The sequence below is a fragment of the Cervus canadensis genome, chromosome 8 (assembly GCF_019320065.1).
Source record: "Cervus canadensis isolate Bull #8, Minnesota chromosome 8, ASM1932006v1, whole genome shotgun sequence".
Classification (NCBI taxonomy): Eukaryota; Metazoa; Chordata; class Mammalia; order Artiodactyla; family Cervidae; genus Cervus; species Cervus canadensis.
Window position 1 is genome coordinate 26,807,582 of NC_057393.1, and position 15,692 is coordinate 26,823,273.

General features: G+C 43.5%; 1 protein-coding gene across 2 annotated transcripts in view; it reads right to left on the reverse strand.

Annotated features, from left to right (window-relative positions):
- Positions 1-15,692, reverse strand: part of PDCD11 (programmed cell death 11) — a 43,468-nt gene that overhangs the window by 8,558 nt on the left and 19,218 nt on the right. For both annotated transcript variants that reach the window (XM_043475526.1, XM_043475525.1), the window contains exons 17-25: positions 14,766-14,985; positions 13,815-13,964; positions 13,278-13,393; positions 10,876-11,417; positions 9,873-9,935; positions 3,812-3,920; positions 2,133-2,222; positions 1,848-1,953; positions 1,249-1,426 (exon numbers count right to left, since the gene is read on the reverse strand). In XM_043475526.1, the coding sequence (XP_043331461.1) occupies positions 1,249-1,426; positions 1,848-1,953; positions 2,133-2,222; positions 3,812-3,920; positions 9,873-9,935; positions 10,876-11,417; positions 13,278-13,393; positions 13,815-13,964; positions 14,766-14,985 (1,574 nt within the window). The remainder of the gene's footprint in view (positions 1-1,248; positions 1,427-1,847; positions 1,954-2,132; positions 2,223-3,811; positions 3,921-9,872; positions 9,936-10,875; positions 11,418-13,277; positions 13,394-13,814; positions 13,965-14,765; positions 14,986-15,692) is intronic.

The following is a 15,692-nucleotide window of genomic DNA, read 5'->3' on the forward strand; positions in this document are numbered from 1 at the left end:
TGTAAGCCTAAAGAAAACAGAGATGATTCTGGATTTCTCTGTGACATTCTTCTTCTCCTAGGCCCTGGGCATTTTTGTGCTGTTGAGCGCTGGCAAGTGGTTGAGAATGAAAGCAGGTGCTGGTGGCTGGGACACTTGAGATGGGAAATGGCAATTACTACTTTCCAGTCTCAGCCTCCAGAAGGCGCCTGCTCCATCGCTGGATAATTGTGTGTGACTGTCAGAAAAGTATGTATTGTACCAAGCTGAAATATGCCTCTCCAATGCTAGTTTATTCAGGCTATAAAATGATTTCAAAAGTCTGAATCAGGTTCATTTCTATGCATCCAAAATAGTTAATAAAGCAACTTAACCAAGAAAAGCATAGAACAAATGTAAACAGCCAATAACCATGAAAAATGACCAGTAAAAGAAATTCAAATTAAATTAAGAGATCAATCTTGGCCTATTCAATGGCAAAGATTAAAAATTAAGAATATCCAGTGTTGGATAAAATTAAGTTCCAGTGTCGAGACTTCCCTGGTGGTCCAGTGGTTAAAACTCTGTGCTCCCAATGCAGGGAACATGGTTTTGATCCCTAGCTGGGGAAGTAAGATCCCACATGCCACACAGAGCAGTCAGAATAAAAATACCCAGTGTTGACAGAGGTGTGAAAAATGAACAGACACATTAACAGTTAACAGAGATAAAATTTAGCACAGTCCTTTTGGAAGACACTTTGGCAAGATGTATAACATTATTTAACCCATCAATTTTACTTTTAGAAATTTATTTCACAGACATACTTGCACTAATATCCAAACATGTGCAAATATACTCACTTCAACATTACTGTGCATAAACAGAATTATTTACATAAACTGTGATTTTAAAAAAAAACACATAATGCAACTCAAAAAAAATGATAAAAGTAAGGTAAAAAAACAAGGAAGTTTTCAAAATACTAGCATAGGAAAGAAAAAGTGCATGAGTCACTGCTATGAAGAAAAAGCAAGTTGCAGAACAGTATAGAAAATTAAATTCTACTATCACATAAGGGAAAATTATAACTACCTATATTAGGGTCTTGAAAGAAATTGAAGCAAAAGTGATGGAGAAACAGAGGAGCAACAGCAATGTTCAGTTTCCATTTTATATACTATTTTTTTTCTGGTACAAAACCACACACCTATAATTTAAAAAATCAAAACCCCCAAAATCCCCACCAATCCCACAGATAACAGGAAAAAGGAAAAGAATGCAGCCTACCTGACAATCTGCTGTGGGGCGAAGTCTTCCAGGTGTGTTTCTGAGTAGGAGTCACTCACATGAAACATACTGACTCTTCCAAGCCTCCCAAAGGGGAAGGAGACAGTCAGCCCCTCCTTGGGAGTCACCTTCACCACACGGCCCATGGCCACTTCCCCCTTCTTGAGCTTGTGAGGACCTGGCAGGAGAATGAACCAGATTCAGGGAAGAAGAAATGAGCCAAGAAAGAAGCTGAGACAGTAGCCAACCAGAGGCTGGGGGGAGGTGGAGGTGTCTGGACTCAGGGTGTCTAGACTGCATGGGCCAGAATGATCACACAGACCCAGACCACTGTGCCATGTGGTCAAGGATGCCAGGGCCGAGTGCTGGACAACCCTTTCTGAGAGACCTAAGAAAAACAACTGTAGGTAAAGGTGTCTCAGACACAGGCCACAGAGCAAAGCCCCAAGAGAAAAGCTGTTCCAAGGACAGCCTCTGCACTAGACTTTCTGAGGATGCCGACATCCACGGCATCCTTCAACCTGAGCGATGACTAAGACCTTCTCCCAACCCTTTCCAACCCCTCCCTTCCTTGACCAGGTCCCGTTTCATCACCACACCTATGAGTGAAAGAGACAAGAAGGCCTTGGAGGAATCTGCTGGGCCAACCACGGTGGCCTTCAGGGCCTGGCCAATCCGGAACTTCTTATCTGGGTGTTTCAGAACCTAGAAGGGCAAAAAATTTCCTTTGATGTTTGAAGAAAGGCCTGTCATTTATCTAAAACCACAGTACAGTATGTATCCCCCATGGGATGGTTCCCTGTCCCCACTGTGAGCACACACCAAGGATTAAGTTGAGCTCAGGGAGCCGGGGTCTCCTCTCCAGGCATCTCAGGCACACTGACCTTGAAGCTAAGAGAAGTGAGCAGCAAGGGAATTCTCCCTCGGACGTCTGGAGCAATCTCTACCTCGAGCCATTTCTTAACCATGTTGTACTAGGAGAGAAACAAAACAAGAGGAGAAATGGAATGGGGCAGATACAAGCATCTTTTCTTTTCCTTTCACTAAAACAGACACTCCTAAAATCACACAGCTGAAAGGGCCCTAATCCTACATTTTCCCAAGTAACAGGAACTCACCCCCATGGCCCAATGCCCCTGCCCACCCTCCACTTCTCACAGGCTTTACTCAGTCTAGCTCAGAGCCTCCACCAGCCCAGCAGAACACACATCCTTCCTGGTGCCTCAGCTGATCAGGAGGCAGAAAAGGCCTCAGAGACAATGTCCTCAAGCAGTAGCACCAATCCCGCTGACCTCGTAGCCTCCTCCAAGCTCAGTTGTGCACAGTGAGTTAACAGCCTTCAGGCTGTTATGAGTTAACATCTCATTTCTAAATCAGTTTAGATTTTTCTATTGACACAGTGCTCTGCCCTAAATATACACCCCAATTTTCAAGTCAACTCAGTAAAACATTTATCAAGTAGCCACTACACACGGCATGATAGTGGTAACAGCCAGGCCCTGCCTTCAAAGAGATTACAGTCTGCAAAAAGTAAGTTGAATGAGTATGTAAATAACTAGAGCAGAAAGCAACACACAGGAATATAATATGCTACAGACTCTATAGGAGAACTAGTAAGAAGGGAAGGTTATCTGTGCTAGACCCTGAATTATAGGCAATGGGAACAGATAGTACCCCAGTGTAGAAATAAAGAAGGGAAAAAAAGGAGGCTTTCAGCATGACCGGTACCCCAGATTCACGAGGTCAGATTATAAAGAGTCCCTTTTTTGGCCACACCGTGTGACTTATGGATCTTAGCTCCTGACCAGGGATCAAACCCATAGCCCTTGCAGTGGAATGGGAATTCCCTCTGAAGAACCTTAAATATTACTCTAAGGCATCTTGGGTTTATGAATGTCTATAGACAAAAAGTAACTAAAGGTATCAAGCATCATGGACATAATTAGACAGATGCTCATGCAAGAAGACTCTGGCAACACTGAAGAGGAGTTATCCCTCAAGGTCAAGCCCAGACAGAACTTGACCTTCTCTCTGATATATTCCAACCAGTACAGTTCTCACTGATCTCTTCCCTTTACTCAACTACTATTCCATTTAGGGTTTGAACACATAATCTGACACCCAATTTACATATTGTTTTACACTGTTCCTCAACTTTATGAAAAGCAAAAATCTAAAATCCAATACTTTATTTTAAATAAAATTTTTTATTTCTTGTATGTTCTGATAAACTTTATTTGTGGACACTGAAATGTGAATTTTATGTTATTTAAAATAAAGTACCGGATTCAAATTCTTGCTCTGTGATGTATTTTCCTGTCTATTTTGTATAAGAAATCTACAAACACGTAGAACTGTGAGTTGCTTGCTCTTTGGAAGCCGTAAATTTAGCTCCTTGAATAGACCAGATGTTTTCTAAGAGCAGAGGGGTTCTACTGTCTCCCACAAATCAGCAAGGCAGCAAGCACAGAATCAAAGCCTAGTGCAAATGGTCATTGTCAGTTCCTCACCCCTTTCTTCTATAAGAAAGACAGCATTGCATTGCAGGGCATGCACTTCTCACCTTCTTCAAGAAGCAAGTCACAGTCTGACCAGCCTGATACTGTTTAATCTTCTCCAAGGGGCTTACAGAGTGAGTGTTGAGAGCAGTATGGCCATCCTCCTTCAGCTCACTGTTTGCAGAAAGGCAATGGAAAGAGTAAACCAACCTCTATAAGCTTCTAGCTTGAGACCATCTCCCCCAACTGGCCTTGGATTAATTTTATTGGACTCCCCCAACAACATACACACCAACCAGGCACCCCCCCCCCCCAATTTCCGTTCATTAGGGGAATGAATGTTCACAATACCTGCATCAAAGTTAATCCTTTCCAACTCACTCACCTAGGTGTGAACAAACTACAAAGTAGGTAGCCAACAATAATCTTCGTAAGTGTAGAAAATGAAATTGCTTTACTTCTTTCAATGCTTGAGCTACTGCTTTACTGTTTGCAGAACTGCTTTCACAAATGAATGTGACAACACTTTCATGTGTGACTCAAACAGGAAAGATACTATTAAACTCATTTTATGCTACAGACCCAGGAACTCAAGTCAGAGCTTCTGATTAAAAAATTCAGGGCTCTGTCCCATGCTACCTTGGCATTATCACTTTCTTGATTCTCTTTGTCTATGCAGAAAAGCAACAAGGAGATGTGGTCCGAAAATTATCAGTCTACAAATCACTTCAAAGGAAGCACAGAATTCCCACCATTCCAACCCAGCCCAGCTTGCCTATCCAAATTTCTAAAACAAAACAGAACTCGTCAATAAAATGGTACAAGTAACACTGGTATAAATGTAACATATAATAGCCAAGTACTGGCGAATATAGAAACCACAGGCAACTCATATACAAGCAAAGCTGAAATACAGATATCCTATGAACTTTGAGAACATGGTACTAAGTGAAATAAGCCAGTCACAGAAGGACTATGCATGACTCCACTTATATGAGGCATCTAAAGACATCAAACTCAAACTCAAAGAAACAGAAAGTAGAATGATGGTTGCAAGAGGCTGGGAGGTGAGCAGGAAATGAATGGGTATAGAGTTTCAGTTACGCAAGATGAAAAGGTTTAGAGATCTGCTTACAACAATGTGCATATAGCTAACAATATGGTAAAAGGGTAAATTTACATTGTGTTTTCACCACAATAAAAAAAAATTTGAAAAAAGATTCAAATACAGATAAATACAAAGAAAAGCCCATATGAAGACACTGGGAGGAGAGAGGCATCTGCAAGCTGAGACAGGTCTCAGAAGCACAAACCCTGCTGATACCTTTGTCTCAGACCAAAAGTCTCCAAAATCATGAGAAAATAGATGTCCGCTGTTTAAGCTAAAAAAAAAAATTAAAAGTAAAACACAAACACACATTACAAGTATGTGTTGTCTTTTTTCTTTTTCCCACATTATTTTAATTTACTTTTCTCTCTCAAAAAAAAAAGCAGCCATAACTACATTAATGCCAAGAGAAAACTCAGCGACTAACAGGAATTCCAAAGACACACGTAAAGACTCCTGAACGGTCTGCTCTCCTAACTGCAGCCCCTCCAAAGGAGTAATTAATTGATCAGGAAACATCTCATCTAGTTTGAGAGACCCTCACCCACCCTGAACTCTGCTCCAAGATACAGGACATTCTTTTTGTGCAGGAGATCTCCATATCCAAGTGGGAATGAAAATATGGTGGCATTTTGTCAAGTAAGTCAACACCACTGATTAAACAAATGTTTTTCCTCCTGACTTCAAGATACGTAATTTTAAACAAAAGCATTTGAGAAAAACAGCAGTTATACCATTATGTTTATACTATGCTTCTCAGAGGCGTTGATTAAAATAAAATAATTAACAATACAACACAGGTGCATGGAGGAGGTGCAAGATGTGCTAGAGTTTTACCTGTCCATCTGTCTGTTATTCTAACTCTCCATCCCAATGCACTCATTTCCTGGCTTGACCCACACTGCCATGGCGTTGTCAGCATTTGGTACTCAAGGTTCCAGAAGTATTTCCCTATCTCAGACACAAGCCTTCTCAGAACTATTCCATTTCTGTTCTGATCCCTTTGGGATGCTGATCAAACCTTAACCTCAGAAAGCTGTTTAAGTGGTCCTGTCCTTCCATGACATGCTAGGCACATAAGACTTACAGCCTAGATGGATGGGGACCTGACTCTGCAGAAGCGCTGGCAATAATGTGGGACTAGCTTCATTCACAGATGGCCTGTTCAGTTCCAAGAGGCTGGGTTGTTTTTTTTTAATGTGGGAAGCAGAAGCAGATAGGCCCACAGATCAATATGCTTAAGATTCTCTGAAAGAATGACCCCAGACAAATTGGATCCACCACTACATGGAACTACTAGTTCTACCAGTCTACTACTAGTTCTACTAAGTTCACTCAGAATCCCTTGTGAACATCCCTTTGCATAATCCACTAGAGTATGACCTAAATTTTCATCCACCAAGCAATAGTCCACACTCAAAGAACAAGTATACTTGGCTACACAGTGTATGTTTAGGGAATTATTGAGTTCTAGAATACTAGGTGCAAATAGATCCAAGGGATTAGATCTGATAGATAGAGTGCCTGAAGAACTATGGACAGAGGTTCATGACATTGTACAGGAGGCAGTGATCAAGACCATCCCCAAGAAAAAGAAATGCAAAAAGGCAAATAGGTTGTCTGAGGCAGCCTTACAAATATCAGTGAAAAGAACAGAAGTGAAAGGCAAAGGAGGAAAGATGCACCCATTTGAATGCAGAGTTCCAAATAGCAAGGAGAGATAAAGCCTTCCTCAGTGACCAATGCAAAGAAATAGAGGAAAACAATAGAATGGGAAAGACTAGAGATCTCTTCTAGGAAATGGCAACCCACTCCAGTACTCTTGCCTGGAGAATCCCATGGATGGAGGAGCCTGGTAGGCTACAGTCCATGGGGTCGCTAAGAGTCGGATACGACTGAGCGACTTCACTTTCACTTTCAGAGATCTCTTCAAGAAAATTAGAGATACCAAGGAAACATTTCATGCAAAGATGGGCACAATAAAAGACAGAAATGGTATGGAACTAACGGAAGCAGAAGATATTAAGAGGTGGCAAGAATACACAGAAGAACTATAAAAGATCTTCATGACCCAGATAACCATGATGGTATGATCACTCACCTAGAGCCAAACATCCTGGAATGCAAAGTCAAGTGGGCCTTAGGAAGCATTACTACGAACAAAGCTAGTGGAGGTGATGGAATTCCAGTTGAGCTATTTCAAATCTTAAAAGATAATACTGTGAAAGTGCTGCACTCAATATGCCAGCAAATTTGGAAAACTAAGCAGTGGCCACAGGACTGGAAAAGGACAGTTTTCATTCCAGTCCCAAAGAAAGGCAATGCCAAAGAATGCTCAAACTACCGCACAATTGCACTCATCTCACATGCTAGCAAAGTAATGCTCAAAATTCTCCAAGCCAGGCTTCAACAGTACGTGAACCATGAACTTCCAGATGTTCAAGCTGGATTTAGAAAAGGCAGAGGAACCAGAGATCAAACTGCCAACATTTGCTGGATCATTGAAAAAGCAAGAGAGTTCCCGAAAAACATCTACTTCTGCTTTATTGACTATGCCAAAGCCTTTGACTATGTGGATCAAAACAAACTGTGGGAAATTCTTAAAAGAGATGGGAATACCAGACCACTTTATCTGCCTCCTGAGAAATTTGTATGAAAGTCAAGAAGCAACAGTTAGAACTGGACACGGCAACTGACTGGTTCCTAATTGGGAAAGGAGTACGTCAAGGCTGTATACTGCCACCCTACTTATTTAACTTATATGCAGAGTACATCATGAGAAATGCTGGACTGGATGAAGCACAAGCTGGAATCAAGCTTGCCAGAAGAAATATCAATAATCTCAGATATGCAGATGACCACCCTTATGGCAGAAAGCGAAGAAGAAGTAAACAGCCTCTTGAAAGTGAGAGAGTGAAAAAGTTGGCTTAAAACTCAACATTCAGAAAACTAAGATCATGGCATCCGGTCCCATCAGTTCAGTTCAGTTCACTTCAGTTGCTCAACTGTGTCCGACTCTTTGCGACCCCATGAACTGCAGCACGCCAGACCTCCCTGTCCATCACAAAGTCTCGGAGTTTACTCAAACTCATGCCCATTGAGGCAGTGATGCCATCCAGCCATCTCATCCTCTGTTGTCCCCTTCTCCTCCTGCCCCCAATCCCTCCCAGCATCAGGGTCTTTTCCAGTGAGTCAACTCTTCACATGAGGTGGCCAAAATATTGGAGTTTCAGCTTCAGCATCAGTCCTTCAATGAACACCCAGGACTTATATCCTTCAGGATGGACTGGTTGGATCTCCCTCGCGTCCAAGGGACTCTCAAAGAGTCTTCTCTCAACACCACAGTTCAAAAGCATCAATTTTTTGGCACTCAGCTTTCTTCACAGTCCAACTCTCACATCCATACATGACCCCTGGAAAAACCATAGCCTTGACTAGATGGACCTTTGTTGGCAAAGTAATGTCTCTGCTTTTTAACATGCTATCTAGGTTGGTCATAACTTTCCTTCCAAGGAGTAAGCGTCTTTTAATTTCATGGCTGCAATCACCATCTGCAGTGATTTTGGAGCCCAAAAAAATAAAGTCTGACACTGTTTCCACTGTCTCCCCATCTATTTCCCATGAAGTGATGGGACCAGATGCCATGATCTTAGTTTTCTGAATGTTAAGCTTTAAGCCAACTTTTTCACTCTCCTCTTTCACTTTCATCAAGAGGCTTTTAGTTCCTCTTCACTTTCTGCCATAAGGTGGTGTCATCTGCATATTTGAGGTTATTGATATTTCTCCCGGCAATCTTGATTCCAGCTTGTGCTTCTTCCAGCCCAGCATTTCTCATGATGTACTCTGCATATAAGTTAAATAAGCAGGGTGACAATATACAGCCTTGACGTACTCCTTTTCCTATTTGGAACCAGTCTGTTGTACCATGTCCAATTCTAACTGTTGCTTCCTGACCTGCATACAGGTTTCTCAAGAGGCAGGTCAGGTGGTCTGGTATTCCCATCTCCTTCAGAATTTCCCACAGTTTATTGTGATCCACACAGTCAGTCCCATCACTCCATGGCAAAAAGAAGGGAAACAGTGACAGACTTTATTTTTTTGGGCTCCAAAAATCACTGCAGATGGTGACTGCAACCATGAAATTAAAAGACGCTTGCTCCTTGGAAGAAAAGCTATGACCAACCTAGACAGCATATTAAAAAGCAGAGACATAAAAAATAAATAAATAAATAAAAAGCAGAGACATTACTTTGTCAACAAAGGTCTGTCTAGTCAAGGCTATGGTTTTTCCAGGAGTCATGTATGGATGTGAGAGTCAGACTATAAAGAAAGCTGAGCACCGAAGAACTGACGCTTTTGAACTATGGTGTTAGAAGATTCCTGAGAGTCCCTTGGACTGCAAGGAGATCAAACCAGTCCATCCTAAAGGAAATCAGTCCTGAATATTCATTGGAAGGATTGATGCTGAAGCTGAAATTCCAATACTTTGGCCACCTGATGTGAAGAACTGACTCATTTGAAAAGACCCTGATGCTGGGAATGATTGAAGGCTGGAGGAGAAGGGGACAACAGAGGATGAGACGGTTGGATAGCATCACCAACTCAATGGACATGAGTTTTTGAGTAAGCTCTGGGAGTTGGTGATGGACAGTGAAGCCTGGCGTGCTGCAGTCCATGGGGTCGCAAAGAGCTGGACACGACTGAGCAACTGAACTGAACTGAGAATACTAGGTTGAGAGCAAAAATGTTTCTTTTTGTCACATGTCAACAAATAGAACTGCAATCAGCCTTTAAATTGATACTTAAACTCTGAATACAGTTTCACATTGATTTTCATATAATCGCTCTAATTTAGCTGTACTGAAAAACCAGACAAATATCCCTCCTGAAGTAAAAAAGACAACCTGGACAGATAGAGGCAAAATAAGTCACAACACTGGCTGAATTAAGACTAAGAATTCAGGTTCCTAACTCCAAAGCCCATGCTCTTTCTACAGGACCACTGGAGCTCCCCTCACCTTGGCCGAACACTCAGCTCTGGGATGGTTCGAATAAATCTGGGATGACTTATTGGGAGAAACCTGGAAAAGAAATAAAGTCAGATCAATTCTTTTTCTCTGTCACTATAATCTGGAGATCAGAATTTCTAACTTCCCACTCAACCGAGCTTAAAAAACCAACCATTCCACTGCCACACCACCCACTGGTAACGTCAGGCCTGAGGGTTTTCATTCTCAATGTCTGAGTAAACGTTCAGAAATTAGCTCATCTGATCTTTTGGGATTATCATATTAAACCCTGAAATGAATTTTCCTTACAGACAATATACTCCAACTCTTTCATTCTAAAACGAAGGAAACTGAGGTCTACAGAGAATAAATGACCTACTGAAGTTCCCACAGGTACTGAAATTAACATGCAAATTATTGGCTAGACTTAGAATTCTTCTTTTGGTTTTCTCATAGCATGGACTTCTGCAGCAATAACATACTGTGACTCGATTTAAAGTAAATGAATACAATTAAGGTATGTACTGGAGAGTGGATTACAGTAACTTGATATATACTGAGCAATAACTATATGTCAGACAACCCAGCAGGAACATTCCACACTAGGTGTTCTTTTTCCAATGATTGCGATGGCCCTAGTAGTGATGTCACTACTATTACTCTCACTTTATAAATTAGGAAAATAAAACTGAGAGCTAAGGAACTGTTTAACTCGTGGTCATGTAATTTTAAGTGGCAAATCTGGAATTCAACCCAGATCTGACTTTAAATGAATGCTCTTACCACTACATTATACACCATTAAAAAAAATAAAGAGAGACAAAGGGACTCTCTGGTGAATATTTTGGTTAACTAAAAGAAAATCTGACATATGCACAATTTTTGGAACCTGCCCCAGTTTCCATCTCTTCTCCCACAATTACGATAAGCTCTCCTCAAAGCCAGACCCTCTGCATAAATAAAAACAAAGCTGAAAAAAAAAAAGCCAGCCCCTTGCCCGAAGCTTTCATACTTGAAGGTCTTCATGTCTCTCCCACCAATCACTCGGGCAGTGACTTTCTTCCCAACTTTCAGCTTGGCAGTAGGAGATGTGCCCACTGGAACATCATCTAGAATGTGGGAGGCATGGATGCAGCCAATGATGCCATCTTCCAGGGTCACAACCACATGCGTAGGCTTAATGGATTTGACAGTTCCCGTGACCATGTCCCCAATGGACAGGGTGTGCTTCTTTACAGTCCCTACAACCAGAGCTGGATCCACTTCCTCATCCTCGTCGACTGTCTCTGAGTCCTTCCGGGTCTGTCTCATGGTCCTCTTAGCAGCTGGCCCCTCAACGGCTAAAAGGAGACCAGTCACTCCTGGTTCTGTGGTCTGGAGGGTTAGGGAGACGCCTTGCCCCACCTGCAATTTCTCTGAGTCAAAGCGGAAGGTGTCATTCAGGTGAGAGGTCAGGGAGAAAGCTGCAAGGTGGCCAGTCTCTACCAAGGAGGCGACGGCAAAGGACTCCTCCAAGTGCTGCACAATGGCCTGGAGGTCACTGCCTTTCTTCAGCTGGAAAACAGAAAACCAACATCCCTGCTTCTTACAGAGCACAAGGACTCATTCCTCACCCACTGGGGAGGGTGTGACTGAGGAAGCCCTCTGAGTCCCAGGGACCCAAGGCTCACGTGCACTGGAACAAATTAGCCTCCACTCCCTGGACCCATTTTCCCTCCTCTATTCTGAGGCTGTCAACATGATCACACTCAAGGAACTATGTCAGGATCGCCTGGAGTTAGCTTCTGTTTTGAACTCAGATTCCTAGTCCTATCCTACAACTGGCAAAAGCAGAACTTTACAGGTGACTCTGATGTACAGCCAGGTGACCGCTAACAGTTCTCCAGCTTTAACACAACACTGTGGTTCCTGCTCTCCTAGTCCTGCAGCTCTCCAGCCAACGTCTTCACTCAGCCAACAAGAGAGTCGTTACCGACAGCTTACTGTGTACAAGGATGTAGCCTATCCTTCCCCATCATCCAACATGTGCTCGTGCCTTTACACGAGCGCCAGCTTCACTCAGGTAATAAAATGGAACAGGGGCCTACTAGAAAGCTCATATGCATGCATACTAAGTTGCTTGAGTCATGTCCGATTCTTTGCGACCCTATGACAGTAGCCCACCAGGCTCCTCTGTCCATGGGGATGCTCCAGGCAAGAATACTGAAGAGGGTTGCTGTGCCCTCCTCCAGGGGATCTTCCCGACCCAAGGATCGAACCTGCATCTCTTATGTCTCCTGCATTGGCAGGGAGGGTCTTTACCACTAGTGCCACCTGGGAAGCCCTGTTAGAAAGCTTAGTGAGGAGTTAATACTGCTTGCTATTTCTCTTTGTGTCTCAAAGTCTCAAAATTAGAAGCAACTAGAGGTTAAGGATTACATCTATATAATCCTCTGTAGCATACCCTGTGCAATGAGGAGCTTAATAAGTACTTCAGAAAATGATGAACTATATGTGCCACCTGAAGAGAAAATACCAATCATTTTGAGAGCTTTCTTGAAGCTATTCTTTGCCCACACAAAGTGGACAGAGCGGGTGCAAATGAATAGCCTGGGGTCAGACTACACAGAGTAGTTCTGTTTGGTTCACATGATGTTTAAGAAAGAGTTTCTAACATTTCCCACACCTATTTAAAAGAAAAAAAAAAAATTAAATTCTGCCTTCTCTTAAAATTCAATGCCTTAATGGTGACTTTTTATATGCCCTCTATCCCAAGACTATGGCCAGAGGGATGTTAAGGTCACCAAGAATAATTTGGAGGTGGCCAAGGACTTGTTTTTAAAGTGTTTTCAAGTCTACCAATAACTCTTGACATTTAGAAATGAATAAGATATGAATGTTTAAAATCATGTTAAAAAAAATAAATAAAAAAAATAAAAATTCAATGCCTTAGCAACACTAACCCAGATGCTCTCACATGGCAACAAGCAGACAGAGGTCTCCACTCCTTGGCGTGGACTCTTCAATCCGTCAGAGTCCTACAGTTACCACCCTTGCCTGCTGCTCTCCTCTACGACACCAGCTTGGCCCTAATCAGGGTGACCATGTGATTCATCCTCCTGAACTAGAGTGAAAGTCACTGCTACTAACGAGCACACCAGGGCAATTCCCAGGCTGTCCCATGGTCGTGACCTGATGATGTCACTGCCAGGGCCTGGGTTCAATCCCTGGTCAGGGAGCCAAGATCCTGCAAGCCATGCAGCTTGGTCAAAAAACCAAAAACAAAAAAAAACAAGCACACCAGAACGACAGGTACACCTGGGAATGACCCAGGCACGGTTACCCTGTCTACAAGCATCTGCAGAGCACGTGGGATTGAAGGGGTGTTAGTGCCTCTGAAATCATGGGAATGAAGTCCACAATCAACAAGCTCACCTTTTTAGCTTTTCTATTCACCAAGTCGTGGCAGAGGGAAACATGTACTTCCAACTTCAACATATCAACGTTTAATATTACAGCCTTCTTTTTCTGCCCAGGTTCCAGCTCCTGCCCTGCAGTGCAGAACCACACACAATGAGATCACCCTCCTGGAGCGGGGGCGGGGGGAAGACGACAGCATCTCCCCAACCGCCCTGCAGCCCTTAGGCACAAAACAGAAGAGGACCTATGTTCTGGGTCTATACGGGTTAGGGAAGCCTAGGGTTGAGTTCCCATAACTCAAGTGTGTCAATTTATACAACCTGATAAATAAAAATCTAGATTCACCTGAATACAACAATAAAAGGACTCATACCTAAACCTTCTTTAGTATTGCTGCTGTCTTCATTTGCATTTACACAAGATAAGCATGCCAAAAACTTCTACTGAATCAGCTCATCTAGCCTATATATTTGGAAATTCTGTACCCAGCAGAGGAAGCAATGGGCAAACAGTTCCCCTACCAACCAAGACAGGTGAGAGAGATGTATTCACCTGCCCGATGATACTTGCTGGCTCTCAGGACCAGGCCGGGCACGGGGCCCTCACTGAACAGCACAGAGCCATCTTCCAACACCTCCTGCACCTCCAGGTCAAGGGCCATTCCAGGGGTCATTTCAGCCAAAGTCTGGATCAACACAGAGTCTGACAAAAAGCCAAAGGAAACAGGGATTAACAAGATGAACACTCACCATTCTTTTTCCTTTGGAAATATGCTGCCATATGGAGGACATTTCCAATGCTCTGCATTGGAAACACTGTGAAGATAAAACCACTCTTGGTAAAAATGTCTGATATCCATGAACACTCCCATCACAGGCAGAGAGACCTATGCCCCCTGCTAATCTCTCCTGGCCACAGTCCATGGAAATAGCCAATGAATGTCAGGAACACATGCTTTGTTTTGGCTTTGGAATTTTCATCCTTTCTGTTTGGAAGCTACCCTTTCAAGCTTCTTATTCCCAAATCCCATCAGGGTTCCAACAATTCTACACAATGTTCAACACTTAGGAAGATCAGACTAATAACCCCCACGAAGTCCTCCAGCAGGTCCCTGGTTCCATTTTATCACTCACCACACGTGATGAATAAAGGAACAGAAAGTGAAGGGGTGAATGGATTCACACAAATGCAAACCTGCAGCCACAGAACTTAGGGGAATCTGGATTCTGGACTAGAAGGGAGCACAGCAACTCCAGGGATAACAGCGATGATCTTTTATCGGAATCTGGGTGGCAGTCAAATGGGGGTGTTCATTTTATAAACATTTACTGAGCAGTACCCTAACAGATCTGTGCATTTTTCAGAGGTCCTACTCAGTTTTTAAAAGTTAAACCTTGTTTTTTTAAATATCGGGGGAGCCAAACAACTCATCGGAACAGAGAAGCCTAATGGAGGCTCCACACGCTCCACCCTGGCCCTCACTGTCTGCCCTACTGCCCCCACCTCGGTTGCTCATGAGGCTCCGGACGCCCTGCCGCTCCTCTAGGCACTGGCTCAGGAGGAGGAGGCTGGTTGTGGCCAGGTCCCCCAGGGTGCAATCCGACAGCCGCAGTGACAGCAACATCCGCTGCTTCTCCTCGTCCACGTTGGTCACCTTTGCAACCACCGTCTGCCCCTCGACAAAGTGGTCACTTGTGGAGGTCACAAACTTGTCACTCAAGATCTAAAGGGAAGAAGCACAAATGAACAAAGGAAAGGACGCCTCTATTAGAACACTCCCCTTGAAACACCCAGAAAGAAGTATGTGAGGCAGTAGGTGTACCCCAAGAAAGTACCTCCAGTTCTGAGTACAGCTCTATTCCTGTCCGTAAAAACACAGGAGGCGCCCCTGGCTGCCAACCCAGCCTTCTAAGGCCACCCAGCTAAGAAGGCCCAGAGCAACTCTCTGCCCCTCACTATGCATGCTTCTGGGGCCCTCCCCTCTGCTCCCATCTTTAAAATTGTTTTGGCAGGAGATGCAAATGAGACCTGCCCAGGTAAGACATGAGGGAAACACACTGAGGGAAGGGAAGAGAGATTTATGAATTGTCTGTGACAGGAATGAGCGATGCGCCCTTTGCTCTCCATTTTCTTACACGGGCTTTGATAAGACTCCCTTGCCCTCTGGGTCTCAGTGTATGCAGTAGGCCTAAGTGATCCTATGGGATCTCTAGGATCCTCTCCAGTTGTAAAAGCTGGCCATCCAATGACCTTCCCAACGCTAGAGCATGAAGTGGAAAAGCTACCCCTTCCTCCAGGACACAGCCCTGAGCCAGGACACACAATGGGCAAGAGAAGTGTGCAGATGGAATGTCAGCTCCGCTCCTCCTCAGCCAGCACCTTTATGTGAAGCCCCTGCGAGTGTTTCTAGAGAATATAGAGTATCCTGCT